The sequence below is a fragment of the Letharia lupina genome (genome assembly GCF_014066315.1).
Source record: "Letharia lupina isolate WasteWater1 chromosome Unknown contig_13, whole genome shotgun sequence".
Classification (NCBI taxonomy): Eukaryota; Fungi; Ascomycota; class Lecanoromycetes; order Lecanorales; family Parmeliaceae; genus Letharia; species Letharia lupina.
Genome location: NW_023502982.1, coordinates 1,760,087 through 1,782,783, shown reverse-complemented (window position 1 = coordinate 1,782,783; position 22,697 = coordinate 1,760,087). Strand labels below are relative to the sequence as shown.

The 22,697-nt window shown below is 51.0% G+C and overlaps 7 protein-coding genes across 7 annotated transcripts; 3 read left to right on the top strand and 4 right to left on the bottom strand.

The window, feature by feature from the left end:
• Positions 1–272: 272 nt before the first annotated feature.
• On the bottom strand, positions 273–2,135 carry HO133_001934 (uncharacterized protein; the record flags this gene model as incomplete). Its single annotated transcript, XM_037292862.1, has 4 exons — positions 273–638; positions 696–1,530; positions 1,588–1,813; positions 1,862–2,135. 4 exons carry the CDS (start codon positions 2,133–2,135, stop codon positions 273–275), a joined length of 1,701 nt encoding a protein of 566 aa, XP_037151401.1.
• A 1,659-nt stretch (positions 2,136–3,794) lies between these two features.
• On the top strand, positions 3,795–4,930 carry HO133_001933 (uncharacterized protein; the record flags this gene model as incomplete). Its single annotated transcript, XM_037292861.1, has 3 exons — positions 3,795–3,816; positions 3,878–4,224; positions 4,277–4,930. 3 exons carry the CDS (start codon positions 3,795–3,797, stop codon positions 4,928–4,930), a joined length of 1,023 nt encoding a protein of 340 aa, XP_037151400.1.
• A 1,530-nt stretch (positions 4,931–6,460) lies between these two features.
• HO133_001932 (uncharacterized protein) lies at positions 6,461–14,161 on the top strand (the record flags this gene model as incomplete). Its single annotated transcript, XM_037292860.1, has 5 exons — positions 6,461–6,869; positions 6,927–7,878; positions 7,931–12,523; positions 12,575–12,644; positions 12,695–14,161. 5 exons carry the CDS (start codon positions 6,461–6,463, stop codon positions 14,159–14,161), a joined length of 7,491 nt encoding a protein of 2,496 aa, XP_037151399.1.
• Positions 14,162–14,714: 553 nt separating this feature from the next.
• On the bottom strand, positions 14,715–15,801 carry HO133_001931 (uncharacterized protein; the record flags this gene model as incomplete). The annotated part of the gene is made up of 2 exons (XM_037292859.1): positions 14,715–15,352; positions 15,435–15,801. The coding sequence occupies 2 exons, from the start codon at positions 15,799–15,801 to the stop codon at positions 14,715–14,717; spliced, it is 1,005 nt and encodes a 334-aa protein (XP_037151398.1).
• Positions 15,802–17,323: 1,522 nt separating this feature from the next.
• On the top strand, positions 17,324–18,232 carry HO133_001930 (uncharacterized protein; the record flags this gene model as incomplete). The annotated part of the gene is made up of 1 exon (XM_037292858.1): positions 17,324–18,232. One exon carries the CDS (start codon positions 17,324–17,326, stop codon positions 18,230–18,232), a length of 909 nt encoding a protein of 302 aa, XP_037151397.1.
• Positions 18,233–18,436: 204 nt separating this feature from the next.
• On the bottom strand, positions 18,437–20,198 carry HO133_001929 (uncharacterized protein; the record flags this gene model as incomplete). Its single annotated transcript, XM_037292857.1, has 4 exons — positions 18,437–19,148; positions 19,206–19,342; positions 19,398–19,827; positions 19,876–20,198. 4 exons carry the CDS (start codon positions 20,196–20,198, stop codon positions 18,437–18,439), a joined length of 1,602 nt encoding a protein of 533 aa, XP_037151396.1.
• Positions 20,199–20,592: 394 nt separating this feature from the next.
• Positions 20,593–21,368, bottom strand: HO133_001928 (uncharacterized protein; the record flags this gene model as incomplete). The annotated part of the gene is made up of 3 exons (XM_037292856.1): positions 20,593–20,750; positions 20,808–21,077; positions 21,197–21,368. The coding sequence occupies 3 exons, from the start codon at positions 21,366–21,368 to the stop codon at positions 20,593–20,595; spliced, it is 600 nt and encodes a 199-aa protein (XP_037151395.1).
• Positions 21,369–22,697: the final 1,329 nt, after the last annotated feature.

Below are 22,697 nucleotides of genomic sequence, written 5' to 3'. Positions count from 1 at the left end.
GAGCCCCGTCACTCATTAGCAATGAAACAACTTTACACTAGAAGTTTGTGGTCTTTCTCAGCTTGAGATCTGTTGAGTTTTGACTCGTTCCCTGACCATGACATTCTGCGTTCTCAAATTCAAGGCAGATGAGAGGAACAATTGGAATGAACGGCCAAGGATAGACGTCCGAATTTGATGGTGCCAATGAAACGATAGACGAGATAATGTGCAAAAAGTTACACTACTTAGCAGTGTACAGATATCTCGAGACGAGGCGTGAAGAGAAAACGTCAAACAATCCAAAACCATATCCTCTCTAACAGATTCCTAGGTATGGAGGGTCCCATGTCCTCCTCTTCCTGTCGATCCGCTTCTTCTTTTCCACTCCATACATCCACCGTCTCGATTGACCGTATCCAAGGGGTTCGAGCCCACAGTTTATGTCCCAAATATAGAGCAAAAAACACAGGCAGAGTGATATATGCTGCTAGGAAAGATGCTGCTGAGAAGTTGCTGGGGAAGAACACTTGGAAGCCGTTGGTTAGGCACAGCAGAATGAGCATGATCATGGCGAAATAGCTTGTGTATGGTTGCCAGGGACTTTTGAACGGAATTGAGGAAAGAATGCCGTTGTAGGCGAGCGCTTTCCGGAAGCGCTAAAAAGTCTCTGTCAGCTCAGCCTGAGAGGGTTGGGGGGGTAAAGAAGAGAGTACCAAGTATGTCATGAACATCACAACCCATGCGACGTAGCCGCCAATCGTCGTCAGGTTCAGGAACCAAGCAAACACAGTCGCCGATCCGTTTGAAATACTCAAGTACGCAAGACTCCCCAGCGCGGCTGTGGCAAAAACAGCAACATATGGGACACCATTACAGCACTTGGTGAATACCTTTGGGGCTTGACCAGTCATCGCAAGGCTAAAAAGCGAGCGGCTACCTGCGTAGAGAAAGCTGTTTGCGGCACTCCAGGCTGAGGTTATGATTACTGCATTGACGACATGATCCAAACCCTGAATCCCGGCTCTTTTGATACCAATGACGAATGGGCTAGCACCTGCATTCGTTGTGCCACTGCTCACTGCTTGCAGGAGATCTGCATCGTTCGAGGCAATGATGACAGATACTACTAGTGTGCCCAAGATGTAGAAGACTATCAAGCGGTAAATGAAACGCTTGCTCGCCTTGGGGATGTTGCGTCTTGGAGCCTCACTTTCACCGGCAGCAATGGTGATGGTTTCTGGCGAAAGTATGAACGCGAAGCCTGAGCGGATGAGTGAAGTCCAGAATGCGAGGAATTTGCCCGTATTCCCGAGTCCGGGCTTTGGGTAGCTATTGAATGCTCCAGGATTATTCCAGTAGCGAAAGCCGAGTCGATCGTGATTGGGTCCACCACCGAAGAAGAGCACGATGCCGAGGATGATGAGGCCTAAAATAGCGATGATCTTGATCGAGGCAAACCAGAACTCAGACTCGCCGTAGATGCGGACTGCAAAGACGTTGAGAAGAACAACAGTGATGAGTATAATGGTGATCCATGCTGCAACCGGTCTGTAAGAATGCTCTTGTCAGTATAGTATCTTTGTCTCAGTTGCCTCGAATACGTACACGGGATTGTCCCAATAGTCTATAACAACACTTGCAGCGGATATCTCAGCAGCCACCAGCATCGCATACGAATAGAAGTAATTCCAACCTGCTGCAAACGCCAAGGAAGGTTCGAAGAAGCGGTGGACATAAAATGGCACTGAAGCTCCTTCGACCGGAAGATACGTTGTCATCTCTGCCAGGCTTTGAACCACAATCCAAACGATAGCTGATATGACAATGAAAGCTATACTCATTAGTAACCATAATTTCAAGCCAGATTAGTGATACGTACACATGAACAGGGGTGCTGGTCCAGCCAAGGAAAGCGTTGTGCCTGTTCCGACAAAGAGTCCGGTACCGATGCTTCCTCCCAGAGCAATCAGCTGAATATGCCTACTCTTTAGGCCTCTGTGCGTCTGAAATGTGTACAGAATGCGACCCCTAGGCCTGACTCCACTGCCTTCAACAGGCACCTGAGTTCCAATATTGCCGTCGTGGTGGGTATCCTGGAGCTCCGCGTCTAGCTCCATCTCTTCGACGGCATCGCTGTTCTTGGACCAAAACATCTTGTCGATAGACGGTGGGTGTCAACAAGATACTGAATTTTAAGCCTGACGTGCGGGAATCAGGTGAGTATACTGAAGGGAAGCTGGGCGAATTGGAGACAGCCTGGCCATGATAAATGATATGTATTGACATCTTGGCTTCTTGTTAGCCTATGATAAGGGAGTAACTGAATCTTGGAACAAGTCCAAGATGGGATTAGTTGAGAAGGTTTCTACGTAAGGTACAAGTAGTACCTACTTTATGTCACTTTGGAGAGCAAGCCAAGCTTTTGGGGGGCGCCTCCGGGGTCGGATCCTCGGATCGTGCGCCAAGCGGGATCTTATACAATATACTTTAGGCGCCCCCAAAATTCCAAGATCGCTCTGACCTTCTTATCTGTGGCCGAACCCAGCTATCCATTTCAATTACATCGCTCAAGTATCTGCTATCATGCCTGAATCTGGGATAATCCTGTGCCAGCATATCAGGCGTTCAAAGGCTCTATTTTTGATGCTGACCCGCATCTCTACTCCAGAGTTGGAGCAACGACGTCGAAAGGACTAATCGAGTCCTTCACACTGCCAATCCGTTCAGGTCGCGCATGGATCGTTTCACAAGGTCATGTTTGTCGGATCACTACACCTGAAGGTCCACAGGTCGGCGACCTCAACATCTGGAACCTTCACAACCCCAGAGAAAGGTTCTGGGCTTCTCGGACGAGACAGCTGCACGCGTCTCACGTTACCAAATACAATCGCTTATGGTCCTGCCTTCCATACCTCCGACCACTAGTGACTATCACTGGCGATTCTTTGGAACACTTTGGAGTTGACGAGGCAGGCGGTAGGGTCCATGATCTACTTGGTACACGGTGCGATCCATATGTCAACCAGATGCTTTCCGGACAGGGTTTTGACTACCACTGTCATTCCAATCTGACTCGTGCCATACTGCCATATGGCTTAACAGAATTCGATGTTCACGATGTGTTAAATGTCTTTCAGGTGACTGGCTTGAATAGAAATGGTGAATACTTCATGCAACCATGCCCAGCAAAATCAGGAGACTTCTTCGAATTCTTTGCAGAGGTCGATGTTTTGTGTGCTTTGTCGACCTGTCCAGGAGGGGACCTCTCCAAATGGGGCTGGGCAAAGAACGACGGAGAGGACCCTATGCTAGAATGCTGTCGTCCACTTGGAGTTGAAGTTTACAGAATCACTGATCCAGTGGTCCTGAAAGGGTGGGAACCCCCTGCCGCATCCTCATACAAGGGCAGTCACGGTATTCAATTGCGCGACTTTCGAGGATGAACCGCAGCTGCTTCGGCCCCGGTTGGGGCCTTATTCCATGCTCAGCTCCAGCATCTCTGGACTCCGCTCACGCATAGACACTCCCAAAACTCCGACTAGCTCAACTGTATCTGCAGGTGCCAATTTTAGCATGGTCTTCAGAGACATTGAATTTAGAAGCGGACATTGGGGACTTAGGGCTTAATGTTAGGGTCGGGCAAAGTCCCGGTAAACGACACTATGACGTACCCTCGAAGTCAAGTCTATATGTACTCGAGTTTCCATCACTGATTTCATGCACTCATACACACCCCCTGAAAATACCTCTAGACCATAAAACTACAGCAATTCAGTTGAAAGATCAGTTGAACCACACGACAGCACAAGAACATGTCTCGCGTCCTTCTCACAGGTACGAGGCCCACGACCGCTCCTCAAACATCAAGATCCCGTCACTGACAGTAGACAACTAGGTGGCTCAGGCTTCATAGCTGCCCATGTCCTAGACATCCTCCTCGAGCGCGGCCACTCAGTGGTTACAACCGTCCGATCTACAGAGAAAGGACAAAAGATCCTCGACAATCACCCCAAAGTCTCCAAAGACAAACTCGATTTCGTTATAGTGGAGGACATTGCCAAACCAGGAGCATTCGACAAGGCAGTCCAATCGAACCCTCCTTTCGAAGTCATAATTCATACAGCATCTCCGTTCCATTTCAACGCCACGGATACTAAGAAAGAGCTGCTGGATCCAGCAGTCATCGGAACGACAGGTATTCTGGAGTCAACAAAGAACCACGCTCCAACGGTCAAACGCGTGGTACGCCTTCACAATCTCTCCCCGTAATGAACCAGAGCTAACACAGTCCCAGGTTATCACCTCCTCTTTCGCCTCAATCATCGACCCATCAAAGGGCACCCGGCCCGGCTACACATACTCCGAGAAAGACTGGAACCCGATCACCGAAGAAGAAGCCGTCCAAAATCCATCGAATGGCTACCGCGCCTCCAAGACTTTTGCCGAAAGAGCGTCATGGGAATTTTTGGAAAAGGAGAAGCCAAACTTCACAATCTCGACGATGTGCCCTCCACTAGTCTTGGGACCAATTGTACACTATCTGCAAAGCTTGGACAACCTGAACACGTCGAATCAAAGGATTGCTGCGCTGATGACCGGAAAGGCCAAGGAGGAGTTGCCGCCTACAGGCACATTTGTTTGGACTGATGTCCGTGACTTGGCGCTTGCGCACGTCAAAGCTGCCGAGTTGCCTGAAGCGGCGAACAAGAGATTCTTCGTCACAACAGGTTATTTCAGCAATGAAGAGATTGCGGATATCATGAGGGACAATTTCCCAGAGCTCAAGAAACAATTGCCCGCAAAAGGCACCAAAGGTGGAGGATACCCAGAGGGTGGTCTGTACCAGTATGATAACTCGAGGGTCAAAGAAGTTCTAGGCATTGAATTCATAAGCCTTAAGGAGAGTATTGTCGATGCGGTGAAGAGTCTGCAGGCAGTCGGCGCTTAGGCTGGACAGACCGGTTTTTGGATAGCAATGAATTGTTTTTTTTTTTTTTTTTAAAAAAAATATTTTTATTAAAAAAACAAAAAAAAAAAAAAAAAAAAAAAATTTTTCGGGGGGAAAAAAGGGGGGGGTTTGAAGAAAGGAAAAAAGGGGGAAAAAAATTTTTTTTTTTTTTTCTTTTTTTTCCCCCCCCCTTTTTTTTTTTTCCCTAGGAGGCGAGCGGCATTCAATTCTTGCTTCATGACCGGGAAACAAATCTAGACAGCCAAAGTGCTCCGGCCGTACCTCGCCGAGATGATACCCCTTAGCTTGAACTTGTGCTTTCCTCCTCTGATCTCTTTTCAAAAACGAAGAGGCATGTTGAGGACGAGAATATGTGATTATGACAGTAGGACGACAGAAGCGATCAGAACATTTCACATTATAGATCCAAGAGCACTTACCGCAAAGATGAAGCTTAGTGTTAAGTTTACAAAGACAGAAGCGCATGCATGACTCTTACATAAACAAAAAGACCCGATCAACGGGGAATGGACCGGCATCAGTTCGGCTTGGTACTTAGACCATCCAGCAGCAGCTTCAAGCACAATGGAATTCTACCATTCCGTAGCCATGCTTTGAAATCAGCATGAACCTTTCTTTCTACCAATCTTAGGGGACCTGAGCCACAAAAGAGACTAGTCCGTAGACTCTCGACATATTCAAGGTCGATTTGCAAGGATTTGGAGTCCATGAAAATTGCATACGATGATGGGTCACCGGAACAGAAACTCTGACGTGAGGCACTAAGTACCTAACCCAAGCAGAGAGTGTAAGGATACAGGCCCACACACACTGCCTGGATTGAAGCGTTTGAAAGTGACGGTCATCGTGAGACTATGGTTTCGTAACCAACCGAGCCCTTCATTCCACATTACAGGCAGTTTCAAAATCGTTCACTCCATGTTTGACCACGATTGCAACAAACCGATAGCTAAACATGCTCATAAGTCGCTGTTCGCTGGCTGATCAGTAGAGTTTGAGGATATATTGTGGCGCATCAAGGGTCAACTCGAATTGTTTATAGACCGGATTCAACGTAGAAACCGACAATAGGCAGCCTCTGGTAGCGAAGTCCAAGAGGTATTGAATATGGGCACCGGGAACGAACCCTATAAAATGCCAACTAAGATACCACAAAGAAAAAGAGCCAGACAAAACGTAACCCGAGTTGATTTTGAGGAGATGCATTTAAGGAAAATACATATATTCTTACTTGATTTTCAAGTATCAGGGAAGCCGGCCGCAGTCTTGCCGGATAATCTGCTCTGTCTGTCGTTGTGCTTGAAATAGGCTATGTCACATTCTCAAAAGCATTATTGCTGCCACACAATATTCGGTGCTAAGACCACATGCATCGCCATAGAAATCCATCCATTGCCGTAAAGTTGGATAGATCCTAGTGATCTCGCTAACCTTCCTGCAACCCACACCATCACAAGTTCTACCGAAGTTCAAGCGAAAAGGACACTACGCCCTACCCGTCAGGCTAAGATGACAGGGATTCAAGAGCCCCACGAGTATGATGCAGACGGTGAAGAGGATGCGCTCCAGTTCCATCTCGAGCTCGGTGAAAGTCCCCCCTCTACTCCAGCTTCAACTGTCATTACCTCCGATACATATACATCAAACACACATAACGACCTTGAGTCATCGCGGCCTGCAGAAGGCCATGCACTAGGCGAGCCCCCAGGCAGCTCTCATGAATGTAAGCCTTGCAGCCCCGACTCACTACATTTCGTCTGGGACCACTTCGACAAAATACAATCCAATCCCAAGGTCATGGCTGCGCAGGCTATGGAGGCTCTCAACCGGGCCTTTATCGAGCTCAAATCAAAGAACGATGAATCCCGGCTGCGAGCTTCCTACGATTTGCGAGACCTAGTTGTTTCGGCCGCCAGAGGTAAGTCCTTCTGCTCACCCTGCTCATTTTGCACGGGCTGATTGTTCATAATCACAGCACTACCTTCGGACAAGTTCCAAGAGTACTACAATACTGTCAACAGCAAGATATCTGCACTCGTTGTACAAAGCAACGACACCTCCGAAAAAATAAGCGGGATTCTGGCAATCGAGCAGCTCATCAGCTTCGATGGTGACGATGCTGCTCAGAAGACGACACGCTTCTCCAACTTCCTCAAGGCAGCTCTAAGAAGCAATGATAATACCGTCCTCGTATACGCAGCTCGAGCTTTGGGTCGCCTTGCAGTGCCTGGTGGGGCACTCACAGCTGAACTTGTCGAGGCCGAAATCTCCTCAGCCCTCGAGTGGCTACAGTCCGATAGACAAGAGTCTCGACGGTTTGCAGCTGTGCTGATCATACTACAGCTCGCTAAGAATTCTCCTACCCTGCTCTACGCATTTGTACCACAAATCTTCGACTGCATTCTAGTCGCCCTCCGAGATCCGAAAGTGCTCATCCGTGAAACAGCTGCCGAAGCTGTAGGTGCCTGCTTCGAAATAATTGCTGCTAGAGACGCCCACCTCCGTCAACAATGGTTTCAACGAGTCTACGATGATGCTTTTCAAGGCTTCAAGTCACCCAGTCAAGACACTATCCATGGATCACTGCTCATCATGAAAGAGCTCCTCCTCAAAGGTAACATGTTTATGCGCGAACACTATCGAGATGTGGCAGATATCACTCTTCGTCTCAAAGACCATCGCGAGCCTCGAATACGCACTCAGGTTGTGATAATGATTCCAATACTTGCCGGATACGCACCAGAGACGTTTTCCTCGCAGTACCTACACAAATTCATGATTTTCCTACAAGGTCAGCTCAAGAAGGATAAAGAGCGAAATGCAGCTTTCGTGGCAATCGGAAAAGTCGCACATGCGGTCTCAAGCGCTATTGCACCATACCTCGATGGCATTGTCCTCTACATAAGGGAGGGTCTCAGTCTCAAAGCGTAAGGTCCTTTCAGCCTCTCCGGCTTTTCCCCTATACTGACCACGTAACAGACGAAACCGCATTGGTACTGATGAAGGACCAGTCTTCCAGTGTATCAGCATGCTCTCGATCGCAGTTGGCATGGCTCTTACCAAATATATGGAAGCTTTGCTGGATCCAGTGTTTGCTTGTGGGCTCAGTGAAGCCCTTACGCAAGCTCTGGTCGATATGGCGCACTACATTCATCCAGTCAAGCATCAGATCCAAGAAAAGCTTCTCGACCTACTCAGTCTTGTACTGTCAGGCCGTCCTTTCAGACCCTTAGGATGCCCCGAGAATAAGATTCCGCCTTTACCTGCCTTTGCCAAGGACTTCAACCTCTCAGTGGCAGAACACAAAGATTCCGAGATAGTACTGGCTTTGGTCACTTTGGGCGGTTTCGACTTCACTGGTCATGGGCTTAATGAATTTGTGCGAGATGTCGCCATGCGATATACCGAAAGCAACAATCCAAAGGTTCGAAAAGCAGCGGCACTGACCTGCTGCCAGCTTTTTGTACATGATCCCATCATCTACCAGACCAGTTTCCATGCCATCCGAGTTGTCGGAGACGTCATTGAGAGACTGTTGGCATTAGGAGTGGCAGACATGGATCCTGACATTCGACGAACCGTTCTCCAAGCTCTCAACGACCAATTTGACAAGCACCTTGCCAAGCCAGAGAATATTCGTCATGTCTTCCTTGCAGTTAACGACTCCGATTTCGAAGTTCGACAAGCCGCCATTGTCATCGTGGGTCGTCTCACTGCTATCAACCCAGCACACGTCTTTCCGTCATTACGAAAGGTCCTTGTGAATCTTATCATGAGCATCAAGAATTCCCAAAGCCCCAAGAGTAAAGAGGACGGAGCTAAGCTTGTTGGACTGGTAATCGCAAATGCATCTCGGCTTGCCAAGCCGTACTGTGACGTCCTGGTCAAGACCCTTCTTCCAAACGCTGAAGATTCGAATGCCATAATTGCAGCAACGACCATCACAGCGATTGGACAGCTTGCAACTACCGGTGGGACCGTCTTAGTGCCATACCTTCCAACTATCATGCCTACGATCGTGGAGGCCCTTCAAGATCTGAGCTCTCAGCGTAAGAGAGATGCCGCACTACACACTCTTGGCCAATTTGGGAGACATGCAGGATATGTTATCGAACCATACAAAGACTTTCCCCAACTGCTTGACATCTTGATAAACATCATTAAGACAGAACAGCCAGGAGGGTCGCGAAAAGAGACTATCAAGCTCCTAGGAACCCTGGGCGCTCAGGATCCTTACAAGCATGAAGAGATCCTCGAAGTATCTTCTGAAGCTCGTCTGAGGAATGCTGCCGATTTAGTCTCGGACGTTGGGCTTGTGATAGAGGGGATGACGCCCTCAAACGAGGATTATTATCCCAAGGTCGTCTTCAACATACTAACGCAGACTATTCTAGCCGATCCTTCTTTATCCCAATACCACACTGCGGTCATTGAGGCCATTGTGACCATCTTCAAAACCCTTGGAATACGGTGTATACCATTCTTGCCCGAAATCATCCCAAGCTTCTTAACAATTATACGCGCCGCACCAAACACGCGGCTTGAGATTTATTTCAATCAGCTAGCAATTCTGGTATCTATAGTCCGCGTCCATATACGAAACTTCGCGAATCCCCTCGTCGAGCTCGTCGAGCACTTTTGGTCTGTGAGTAGCTCCGTGCAAGCAACGATTCTCTCGCTAGTTGAATCATTGTCAAGAGCCTTGGAGGGTGAGTTCAAGGGTCGCATTACAACGATTCTCCCACTTATGCTCGGCGTGCTTGACAACGATGTGTCAGTCCGTAGGACCGCATCCGAGAGGGTATTACATACCATTTTGGTATTTGGTCAGAGCGCCGAAGAACATATGCATATGATCATTCCATCCCTCGTCCGTATGTTCGAGAATCAGTCAAACCCCGTCGCTATACGAAAGGCAGCTATCGACACCATTGGAAAGATATCGAGGCTGGTCAATATATCAGATTATGCATCATTGATCATACACAGTTTGACGGCGTTATTTGCTGGGAAGGAGCAGCTCCTGAGACAAGCAGCGCTCGACTGCATCTGCGCTTACGTCTTCCAGCTTGGACAGGAGTACCTACTCTATGTCTGGACTGTCGACAAAGTCTTAGTTGCGAATCATGTCCCTCACCACAACTATGACATCCTTATCACGAAGCTACGGAAGGGAGAGCCTCTTCCCCAAGATCTCAGCCCAGATGAGCACTACGGGGGTCTCGGCGATGACTCTGGAGTTGCAGAGGTCGGCCAAAAGAAGTTACCAGTTAATCAGGAACATCTAAAGAATGCTTGGGAAGCTTCACAGAAATCCACAGTCGAGGACTGGCACGAGTGGATACGGCGCTTCAGTGTCGAACTGCTCAAAGAGTCACCATCTCACGCGCTGCGAGCTTGCGCTGGCTTGGCCAGCCTATACCAGCCCCTTGCGAGAGAGTTATTCAATTCTGCGTTTGCATCATGCTGGACTGAGCTCTACGAACAATATCAGGAAGAGCTTCTACGATCTATTGAGACAGCCTTGTCATCAACTTATATTCCTCCTGAGATCATGCAGGTGCTGTTGAATCTCTGCGAGTTCATGGAGCACGACGACAAAGCGCTTCCTATCGACATTCGCAATCTAGGCGCATATGCCGCCAAGAACCACGCCTTTGCGAAAGCATTGCATTACAAGGAGTTGGAGTTTGAAGAAGAGAAGACCCCCAGTACTGTCGAAGCGCTCATTTCCATCAACAACCAGCTGCAACAAACGGATGCTGCTGTTGGGATCCTGCGCAATGCTCAAAAGTACCGCGACTTCGACTTCAAGGAAGGTTGGTACGTAAAGCTTGAGCGCTGGGACGAAGCTCTGGCGGCATACGAGAAACGCGAGCAGCAGCCCATTACAGACGATACAATTGCTTTTGAGATTTCTATGGGCAAGATGAAATGTCTCCACGCTCTTGGTGAATGGGATATCTTAGCCGATCTCGCTGACCTGAAATGGAACTTCGCTACTAGTGACCAGCGGCGTGTCATTGCCCCTTTGGCATCTGCCGCCGCCTGGGGTCAAGGCCAGTGGGAACGCATGGATACCTATCTCGAGGGCATGAAGCCCCACTCTATTGATCGGGCCTGGTTTACTGCCATCCTTTCGATCCATCGCAATCAATTCGAACAGGCTGCAGTACATATCGAGAAAGCTCGTGATGGTCTCGATGCAGAGTTATGCGCATTGCTTGGAGAGTCCTATAACCGAGCCTACGGTACCGTCGTTCGCGTACAGATGCTCGCTGAACTCGAGGAGATCATCGTCTATAAAAAGATCGCGGGCAACGAGGAGAAGCGACAAACGATGAGGGACACCTGGACCAAGCGTCTCAGAGGCTGTCAACCCAATATTGACGTCTGGCAGAAAATGCTAAAAGTGCGAGCACTTGTCCTCACTCCCAGAGAGAACATCGACATGTGGATCAAATTTGCCAATCTCTGTCGGAAGAACGGCCGCCAAGGCTTAGCTGAGAAATCCCTTCACCTGCTGCATGATGTTAGTGGTCACACTGTCGACGGCCAAGCCCAGCTTGAGAGCGGCCTGTCCGCACAAGCTACCCTTCAAGGCCCTACTGCCGTGCCGGAGGTTTTGTATGCACAACTTAAATACAGCTGGTCCACAGGTCAACAACAACAATCTCTCCGTAGGCTTCGAGCCTTCACAGCCGATTTGTCTCATCAACTCGAAGTGCTCAACGCTTCAGACGCGGCAAACACAGCGAGCGGAAACAGCAACTTTGGTGCAACAAATCTTATGCTGGATTTAAATAGCCAAAACGGTGTAGGTCCTAGACTCCCTCGTAGCGACATAAGCAGTCTCAGCAAGCTGTTAGCCAAATGCTACATCAGGCAAGGCGACTGGATGACGGCCCTGATACATGGCAATTGGGAATCCAACCATGTCCGCGAAATCATCGACGCTTACTCCCATGCAACTTCACACAACAAGAACTGGTACAAAGCCTGGCACTCGTGGGCGCTGGCCAATTTTGAAGTCGTCACAGCCTTGACAGCACAAGCCAAGCGCGAGAGCAGTGCCCTTCCTCTCTCCATGGTAACCGGCCATGTGGTGCCTGCGATCGTAGGCTTCTTCAAATCTATCGCTCTGGCGTCTTCCAGCTCGTTACAAGATACGCTTCGATTGCTGACGCTATGGTTCGCTCATGGTGGAGACGTGGAAGTGAACACGGCTGTGCTCGAAGGTCTCAACGATGTCAGCATCGATACCTGGCTCGAGGTTATTCCGCAACTGATTGCACGAATCAATCAGCCTAACAACCGTGTTCGAGGATCAATTCATCGTCTCCTCGCCGAGGTTGGCAAAGCTCATCCGCAAGCATTAGTGTATCCATTGACCGTCACTATCAAATCTCACGTCGCTCGACGCTCTCAGTCTGCTACGCAGATCATGGAGAAGATGCGGGAGCACAGCCCGGGCTTAGTAGAGCAAGCGCATCTCGTGAGCCAGGAGCTTATTCGAGTTGCCGTATTATGGCACGAGCTTTGGCACGAAGGCTTGGAGGAAGCATCGCGATTGTACGTCTACAGGTACCTCTTTAATGCTTGAAAAGCGTGCTAAGTTTCTAGGTACTTTGGAGATAAAGATATCGAAGGCATGTTTGCAACGCTCGGACCTTTACATGACCTACTAGCCAAGGTAATTTGCTCTTCGATTCCACTTGGCCAGCCATCGCTCATCATGAACAGGGAGCCGAAACACTCCGAGAGATATCTTTTGCTCAATCATTTGGGCGAGATTTGCAGGAAGCTCAGCATTGGTGCAACATTTATCGCCAGACTGGTGAGGATGGTGATTTAAACCAGGCATGGGATCTATATTACTCAGTATTTCGTCGAATCTCGCGACAACTGCTGAACATCATGAGCCTCGACCTAGCCTACATTTCACCAAAGCTCAAGGACGCAAAGAACCTGGATCTGGCTGTGCCAGGGACGTACCGGAGCGGGAAACCCGTCGTCAGTATCACTGGCTTTGATCGCCATATGAGCGTCATCCAATCGAAGCAGCGTCCTCGGAGAATGAGGATGTATGGCAGTGACGGTACAATCTACGAGTTCTGCTTGAAAGGGCATGAGGACATCCGTCAAGATGAGCGTGTAATGCAGCTCTTTGGCCTCATCAACACACTGTTGAACGCTGATACCGAGAGCTTCAAACGCCATTTGAATATCCAGAGATACCCGGCAATACCGTTGTCACAGCAATCAGGCCTTTTGGGCTGGGTTGAGAATAGCGATACCTTGCACAACCTGATCAAGGAGTACCGTGAGCACCGTCGTATCTTGCTCAACATCGAGCACAGAATTATGCTGCAGATGGCACCAGACTACGATAATCTCACTCTCATGCAGAAGGTCGAAGTATTTAGCTACGCAATGGACAACACCACTGGTAAAGATCTCTACCGTGTCCTCTGGCTTAAGAGCAAGAGCTCCGAATCTTGGCTCGACCGTCGAACCAACTTCACACGCTCCCTCGCAACAATGTCCATGGTCGGCTACATTCTGGGGCTTGGCGACCGCCACCCTTCCAACTTGATGCTCGACCGCATTACGGGCAAGGTCATCCACATCGATTTCGGTGATTGCTTCGAGGTAGCCATGCACCGCGAGAAATACCCTGAACGTGTTCCGTTCCGTCTTACTCGTATGCTCACCTTTGCGATGGAAGTCAGCAACATCGACGGCAGCTACAAGATTGCTTGCGAGGCGGTCATGCGTGTTATTCGCGACAATAAAGAGTCCTTGATGGCGGTACTGGAAGCCTTCATTCATGATCCTCTTCTCAATTGGCGCCTGGGCAACCGCGAAGCCCCCGACGAACCCTCCTTCCCTTCCGAGCGCCGCCAATCCATTGTCGGTGACCTGGGAACTGCTCAACTGGAGCGTCCACGCACCGCCTCCTACCGTGCCCGCCGTATGTCGACAGTGCAAGCTGGTGTACTTGACAACAATCTCAACGATGCAGATAAAGAAGTGCAGAATGCAAGAGCAGTGCAGGTGTTAGCACGCGTGAAGGACAAATTGATGGGTCGCGACTTCAGACCCGAGGAGGAGTTGAATGTGGAGAGACAGGTCGCAAAATTGGTGGCTCAGGCGACGAATGTGGAGAATCTGTGCCAGCATTATATCGGTTGGTGCAGCTTCTGGTAGGGGTAGATGAGATGAGGCCACGACATGGTCCACGTTCAACGGCGTAACGGTGCATGATGGTATAATGGTATGATACCCCTCATGCGGTCCTCTTTATCGAAGGCGTACTTGTGTTACTCACCTGTTCTATTCTTTGGCGGAGAACTTCTTTTCGATTCTAAGACAATGCTGATTTACCTCCACGAGGCTTGGGTTCGGATGGTTTGGTGGAATGAGAAAATACTTTAGTTACGATCATGCAGCATTACTTATTGTACATAGCATTCATGATCCAATTCGCCAATTGTGACTATGAAACGGCTGTACACCTACAGGATTGACCGTCTTTCGGCATCCGTCCCTGTCCTCATAGAGGCCAAATCACGCATGCCATTCATTTGAGGGCACTTTTATCATGATATCAAATATCTCAAGCCTTTGGGGCTGGCGGATTATCATGCAGGTGGCAGTCTGCGAGGGCGAGTGTCCCTTCTGGTACACCAGGCTCATCAAAAGTTATGCCATCGACCATGTACAACCCCAATGATATATGGTACATTCAACTCTTCACCCCTCACTTTCCCGCCCACCAGTTGCTCCAACCGCCTCTACTCCCAGCTTTCTCTTCAGCGGTATGTATCGTACCCCCAACGGCCTGGACCGGCCCCTCAGCCATCCGATCTAACGGTCCCCCTCTCACTCCAGCAGCTTCCATCGCTCTCTCCCCCTCCCTCCTCTTCTCCGCCACAGCCCGCAGTATACCGGTACCATCTCTCCTGCCCTCTTCACTGCTGTGGCCCAAGTCCGTAGTCTTAGGCGCTGAATCCCTATCCGCCTGCGCCGCTCGCTCGAGTATCGACGTTTGGGTCACGCCGAGCTTTTTCAGAATCTCCTCCTCACTTGGTACTGCGACCTTCCCTCCTCTCTCCCCTTCCTCCTCATCACCCTTCAAACCCCCCATCAACATCCCCCTGATGCTCTTCCCCCAAGATCTCTCCTTCGCCGCCTCTTCAGCTTGCACCCGTGCTCTCTCACGGTTGATGACGAGCGTTTGGTCTTCGTCGAGGGGCATGCCCGATTTTTCCGTCTCGATGGCCTCGATCAGGCGCTGGGAGTAGATGGCGCGTTGTTCGGCGTAGAAGGCTGAACGTTTGCGGCGATTGTGCAGGATCATGTCGGTGAGGGCGAAGCCTGTTATCGCCGCTGCGACGACTGTCGTACACACACTACGGTCAGCAGATGCCCCGTGGGAGGAACGTAAGAAGCTCTGTCGGCGAAAGGGGGTAATACATACTTGAGAACCCGAGAAGACTGACCACCGTAACCTTGTGTGCTCGATCCGCCCACACCCTCCCCCTGATCACGACTCTATCCCAGGTCGTTATCTGCGCCTCTCTCTCTCGTAACCTCGCCTGGCGTAGCCTTGCTACTTTTTCCGCTGCTGTCTCCCCCGGTGGCGCGCTCCCCAGGGCACCTTTTTTTGGATCTATTGGGGGTGGGGGCATGCGAGGATTTGGATTGAGCGCGGCATTGGCATTGGGTCGGGGCGTGCCGGAGGCGGAGTGTGTCGAGGGGTCGGGGCGATTTATGGGGGTAGGTCTGGCGTAGGCGTGGGGAGAGGTGGCGGTGAAGCGGGTTGCGTCGGCGGCGGAGCGGGACATGGTGGGTGAGGGAGCTGTGGAATTGGGGTTGATTGCTATTATGCATGAGCTATCAGCTCCAAGTACGGTCAATGGGATTGAGGAAAAAAGATGGAGGAAAAGTCTGGCGCGGCGAGATCCGCGGCGGGTGCTTCTATACCTCAGCCAATGCTAAATAAAATACCGTTAGCATAGTTTCAGGGTGGCTGCGCCATATTTGTATGGGCGCCACACCAAAATAAGGCGCGACGTCGCCGAGACATCGTTGTCGTCGTTAGCGACCTCGCTGTTACTTACAATAGGGCGGGGAATAGAGCGGGGAAGGCTTTTAGGCTAGCCATCGCAGTCCGCCTGTATTGCTACCTGTTAGGGCGGAATTTATATAGGGGATGTAGCGGAGTTGGCAGTCTACTATGGGGGGTTCAGGGACACCTCGCTGTCGCCACAGAGGGGTTCCATTGGGCGTTCCATTGGGGGGCTATCTACTCCGCATCCTCCATGCGATACCACCCCGGAGGCACCTCTATTCTGGCTATATCATGCCCATCATAGGCTTATTGCATACCCAGAAATTGTCTACCAAAGGCCAGTACGCGTCGAATTCTTCAACTGTCCAGCAAATAGGTGTGCCTAACGAGAAAGCAGCTTGACGCGTCTCTGGGGTATAAGGGGGTAACTTCAGCATTGTTGACGCCAGCTCCGGGGGTATTCTTTCCGCTCGTCTAAGGAGGTAGACGCCTTACGTTTGTGGGAGGAGGGGGAGGTAGAGGGCTTCGAGGGGGGCGACGGTGATCTGGACGCGTCAGAATAGGTGGGCCTGCTCCATTCGCCATCGCTGGGGCTACTATCTTCTTCCTTGAGTAGTAAAAATTCGTTCGAGTACCGGGGTGCGGTCTCGATCAATACCCTCGGGGTTACTACCATACCAATCGAGCTCCTCCTAGATATCCTCAAAGCCCTCATACTGTGGGGGCTGGCGTACGAGGCGGGGGTACGACATTAAGGCTATTGGGAATGGTATACGCGAAGATTTGACGATAGCGAGGTGTGGGAGGGGTGGGAGGGTAGAGGTGGCGACAGCGAGGTATGGGGAAGACGGTAAGATCAGCCAGGACGTGTCCCCTATTTACTACTGCAATCTCTTACTAATCAGGGGAATGTGGCTGGGTCGGCCTAATGGCTCTCCGGTACTGTACACTAGCGTTGGCTGAGGTTTAGAAGCACCCTCCGCGGCGGGATGACGAGCATGAATGTCTTCAAGCAGCGCTCATGTATTCGCCTAAACCCTCTGTCTTACTCAGGGCCAATCCCATAGATGGCATTTGATCCATTTATTTATTGCTTATGAGCAGCAGGAAGAGTCCATAAGCCAATGGGTCAATGGCAACCTCATTCGATACTGAACCCAGCTCACAGTCTTGCCTCGCTGATCAGCATTGTGCTGCCAAATTTCTTGCCCACCCTATCTCCCCTCTTCAATAAATCAGCCTAATCCCATGTACTGGCCTGTGTTGCCTGTGTCTACGAATCTCAATGAGCAGCGATGGAATCCAACTACCAGCCACAGACAGATCTAGCATCCATCCTGCAGACTCTACGAGCCTATGCCCCGTCTCAGCAGCAAGCCCCTGAAGCGACTTACCAATCCCAAGCTCTTCGGGCCCATCACCAACCTCAAGCGCCACCTCAAACCCCCGATCTCGAAGAAGACGAATACGACCCTTCAACCTACGACCCATCGCTCCCTCTCATCACCGTACCTCACCCGCAAGCAGCTCCCGCCCAAGCACCAGACGCACAGCCCCAGCAATCTCCTCCGACCCCCGAAACACGCCACCGCCTAGAAAAGACCACTCCGTCCTATCCCCGCCCACCTCCCGAACCCACGCCGGCCGCCAAACCACCGGCCTCGACCCCCGGCCCCAAGAAGGCACACGCGCCGCCCGGCCACCGTCCCGCCACGATCACCACCTGGGCGCCCGCTCTCCGGCACGTCACGGGCCAAACGACGGCGGATCCCGAGTTCGGGCACAGGGTGCGGCATCTCATCACGACCCAACGCGACCACGAGCGGCAATGGTGGGACGGGCGCGAGGACTTGAAGAAACGGCTAGCGGGCAGGGAGGAGGGGAGGAAGAAATTGGACAGCGTCCTGGGTTCACTCGGCGGTCATGTCAACGCCTCGAAGACGGACGAGTTCTCCGAGGAGGAAGAGCTGAAAATGTATGACAGGAAGGTGTATCAAGCTTGCAGAGAGATGGTGGCCGCTACCGTGAAGGAATTGAAGAAACTGGAGGTGCCGTTCTTCTGTACTGTGGAGGGACTGGTGAGTCCGAAGGGGGATGGCAAGGCGCAGGGAAAGAGGAAGGGGACGGTATCCGAGGCGGAGCTGGCGGAGTTGAGGGGCAGGATGATGGTGTTGTTGGAGGATCTGTGCGGCGAGGAGGAGTGAGGTGGTTTGACGAATGCATAGCGATGGCGTTGTGGTCTGGATGATACCCCGTGAGCGATGTCGAGATTTTCGAGCGGAAGAGGACAAGGAGCATGCATGGAAAGAGCGATGCAGAACTATCGACTCCAAAGAGTCATTGAATGATTCATCAACGTTTCATGCGAGCCGTTCCAAGAAATCGTTCGTTCAACATCACGGAGAGGTTCAATCCCGCTTAACCTCCGCTTTCCCCTCGAGGTCATTCTCCACCGTCTCGGAAAACAATTCCTCTCCCCTCAGCCAACCAACGCCCTTCCCTACACCTCCGACCGCGCCCCTGTTCTTCTCATAAACAACGTTGACGATGCCCAATCCCGCGACGAACACCAGTACATCTCCACCTTGAACACCCTTCCACCAACCTCTCTTCTTGCCCACTTTCCAAAAACTGTCGATGCCAAGTCTTATGCTATACAGGAAATGGCCATGTCCTCCTCTCCGATCGACGAAGCCCCACATGCCGCCGAGTGCGCCCCCGAGGACCCAGCGCGATGAAGGCGTGAGCGTCCGGGGGAAAAGGTTCTGGAACAGACAGATGGAGCCCCAGGACGTGCCGATTGCGCCGGTCAGGAAAGCCGACGTCCTCAGCACTCGCTTCGCAAGAGCATTGAGCTCGTGCGACGGCTCCTCCACGAACATTCTCCACTTCGGCAAAGCGAACAGAGTGTAGTAGGCGGCGAAGAATTTGGCGAGGGTAGGGAATGCGGTTAGGATGTAGCGAACAAAAGTTGTCAGGCAGGAGGGTGTGGATGGATGGAGGGTTGCGCATGAAAGGAAGGTGTGAGACGGGTGGGCGGGGGAGGTTATGGGTGCTAGTTGGGTGAGAGAGGGTGGGAGGGTTTGGGTTGAGGGGAAAAGAATCGGGGATATGAAGGGTCTGGAAGGGGCTGTTAGCGGAATGACTTTCTCGGAGCAGACCGCGAAGGGAGCATACGGCCAATTGAGTCGCGACATCTCGGCCAGCGAATCGACGATTGTGTTTGTGCTTGGCCACGAGAGATTTGGGGGATAGGAGGCCGGTCTGCGTTGGACGTAATTGGGCGTGTGGTCGAGGATGAAGTCACCGTAGGCCTGAAACCGTCAACTTCTGCAACATTCTTTTTGTCTCAAGTCGACGAATGCATACCTTCGGGAAACAATCTCTATCGAAAACAAATGCGTGCAGCAATTGACCCGTAGCCACCGGCATCAACAACCAACTTCCCCACCACCACGGTTTCCCCCTAAACCACCCATCCTCCTCCAACGCTATATACGCAAACTCCAATGATCTCGTCGCCACATATATAGCAATCGTGATCCTTAATTGATCCCCCGGATAAACGCCGAGCGCGAAGCCTGCCAGACTTGCGCCGATTGCCGGAGCGAGGCGGGATGTCAGGGATCTGGAGATGCGAGGATTCCGCCGTCGGAAGGGGGCGGCGTCCTTCGTGAGCAGATTTGAGCGGAGACGGGAGAAGAAGCGGAAGAGGAGGCGGTGGAGAAGTAGGAGGAGGGAGAGGGAGAGGGAGAGCCGGAGGTTGGGGGATTTGAGGATGGGGGTTTTCGGTTTTATCCTGTGGCCATATATCAGCGGTTGAAGTACCGGTGACAGGTTCACCTACCTCTGGGGGTTCCCTCCAGCGAAGAAACTCCCCTTCGTCAACTCCCAAAGCTTCAAGCTCGTCTGCGTAGCGATGAACACCCGCAACGAAGCTCTTATCGCAGCCCCGTTATAATCGTCCTTGCTCTGCACCAATGCGGCATACTTAGGTGGTGGAAGTGCTCGTTTCCTTACGGCTGGCGGTGAGCGAGATATGAGATATTGGTGGAGAGTCTTGTACTCTTTTGCGCTGAGTGTGTAGCGGAGCGCGTTGCGGAGGATGGGGTCGGCTCCGATCTGGGCGGGGGATGGTGGCGGAGAGGGATAGGGATCTGAGGGTGCCATTTTTGGTAGTCACAAGAATGTTAATCCTTGAACCATCTCGAGTTCTGTGAATATGCAATGGGAAGAATTGTTCCATACAAGAGGCTGACGATAGGTGAGACGCGACAAGCCTCGGCTACCAAGGTCTCCTAGTCGGGAAATATTTCCAGGGGTTGCAGGTCTCAAATTAGCAGGTAGCTCAACCTTTGACAAAAATCGCAATTATCGAGAAATTTTAAGGATATGTAATATGTACAATCAGGTTTGGATTGAAAATGACAATATTCGCAGTATGTACCGATACACATCTGGATACAATCCAATTCTACCCTTGACCATTGCCGAAAACACATTTTCGTTTAAAAACTGCAGGAGGTGTCGCCCGCCCCTGGTGTTCTCATTGAATCGCACTTGTTCACAAAGTAAGCCCGAGCAAAGCGGCGCTCAACCCTCCAAGAACTCCATCGAGCAATTCCTCCACAACAGCCAACAGATTGTTCACAACAGGGATGAGAGATGCAACCAATTCGCCCAAAGATGTGACCAATGGGCCAAGGAAGGAGAGAGTGGTAGCTGGAAGTTTGACGGTTAATTCTGAAATTACCATCAGAAGGGGAAAAATGTGCTTACTCAATCCGAGGGTGGCAACAATTTCAGTCAATGTACCACCAATCTCTTCAATAATCATAGCCAGCTCACCCGGAAGGCTCACGGTGGCTTGTCGCGAAACAAGAGTGAGTTCACGTTTAGCAGGAGCCGGGCTGGCAAGAAGTTTTTTGATGTCGGCAGTAGCGCCGGTGATGGCGGTGTTGATAGAGGCAATGTTCGATTTGTACGTGGCATTGACGGCGGCTGTATCTTGGCCTGCAGTGTGGGGCTTCAAAGTCGCGGAAGTAGCGTCTGAGTAAGAACATGTCAATCTTTTGCGTACATGGGTTGGAGTTGATCAGGGCAACTTAGTGCAAAACCATTTTGATATGTAAGGTACTTGGGGGAGGCTGTTAGGCATAATGACTTACTCATTACCGCAGTGTATTGTCTGACCTCCGAGTAGAGGCTGGTAAGAATCGCCAAAGAAGGAGCATAGTAGGGAGACACTGTGGCACGGTCGACCAGGGCGCTGTCAACAGCTGGGGCAGCGAAAGCGAATGAGCTGGCCAGAGCCAAGCATGAAAAGAACGACGTCTTCATTTTGGGAGGAAAGTTGATGTTTGGTGGTCTGGTGAAGGGTTGGTAATGATGTAGGTGTTGATGCTTGTGGGTGACGGAGAGATGCTGATAAGAAATGAAGGCAGATGGAGGACTTTATATACACATTTGTCTCCAGCTACCACCGTCACCAAGCTTCTGTCCATGACGAAGGATCGACGGAGGTTGCAGGCATTGGTGGTTGAGGCTTGCTGCCGCACCTTTAGCAAGCCATGGTTCTGCTCTGTGACCTCCATACTACGCTCAAACAAGGGTGCCGCTGCTCGATGATGGCAAAGGAGATGAGGTGATCGCCAGCGCGTATAGGAGAACCCTGCTCGCGCCGCTCGCCACGTCCAAGCCTATGTCGTGGGGTATTGAGTTGACTGTGTCCGGCCATTCTGCACCACGGCTGTCGACCAGTTCAACGGCTATTTCGAAGTAGAGGAAAACCCTGTGAAATGTGCTTCATGATGCCACTACGACTTCGTGGCTGGTATAGTCCTCAGGACATTCTTTCTCAAGTTCTTCAAGCCTCTTCCTCACATAAATTGGTTCTTCACCTCACCGTGGACGCTCTCACCTGCCCTTGGGGTTCCCAAATACAGGTCTGCTCAGAGATTCAATCTGTTCATACCCTGCTAGTTTTCGTTCAGGTATATCGATGGTCTTAAGACCCCTGGAAGAGGCGCCCGGCACTCAAAGAAGCTTCCACCGTTGCACGGACGTTGCCAGAAGCACCTTGCCGAAATAGGCTCTTGACATAAGGCCAGGGCCAGCGTAGCGTATATAGAGCAGGGAGAGAACGACCTATATGGATATAGTCGCGCCGACGACCTGACAGCTGACTAGCATTTCTGCCTGCATCCCTATAAAAACTAATGCTGTGACATCAACTATGACAAACATATAACTCGTTCGAGTCGCGCGCATGTATAAACGGTTGAGGCCTGCAGTAGCTTAGAAAATCAGATGAGCGATTAACGGCTAACGACGAAAACCCTTGCTCAGCTGAAGGGGATGTACTATGTGGGAGGCCAGGGAAGTGAAAAAGGTTCGCTTGGAGACTCAATAGGGGAACCAGACAAAGAGAAATTGGCAGCTATCAAAGTCTTTGAATAGCCTCATGATGCCAGCGTGCAGTAGTAGTGTCGTATGAGAAAGGATGTAATCGATGTCATTGAGGCTTTCGGGGGAAGGAATAGCCGTTGGCACGTGTGGTACTGGCAAGTCTGCTCAACGGCTATCCAAGCTTTTCAGGGCGGATACCTTGCACGAATCTGCAGATCTTCAACCGATCAACAACGTCAGTGTCAACGGCGTGGGGCTGAG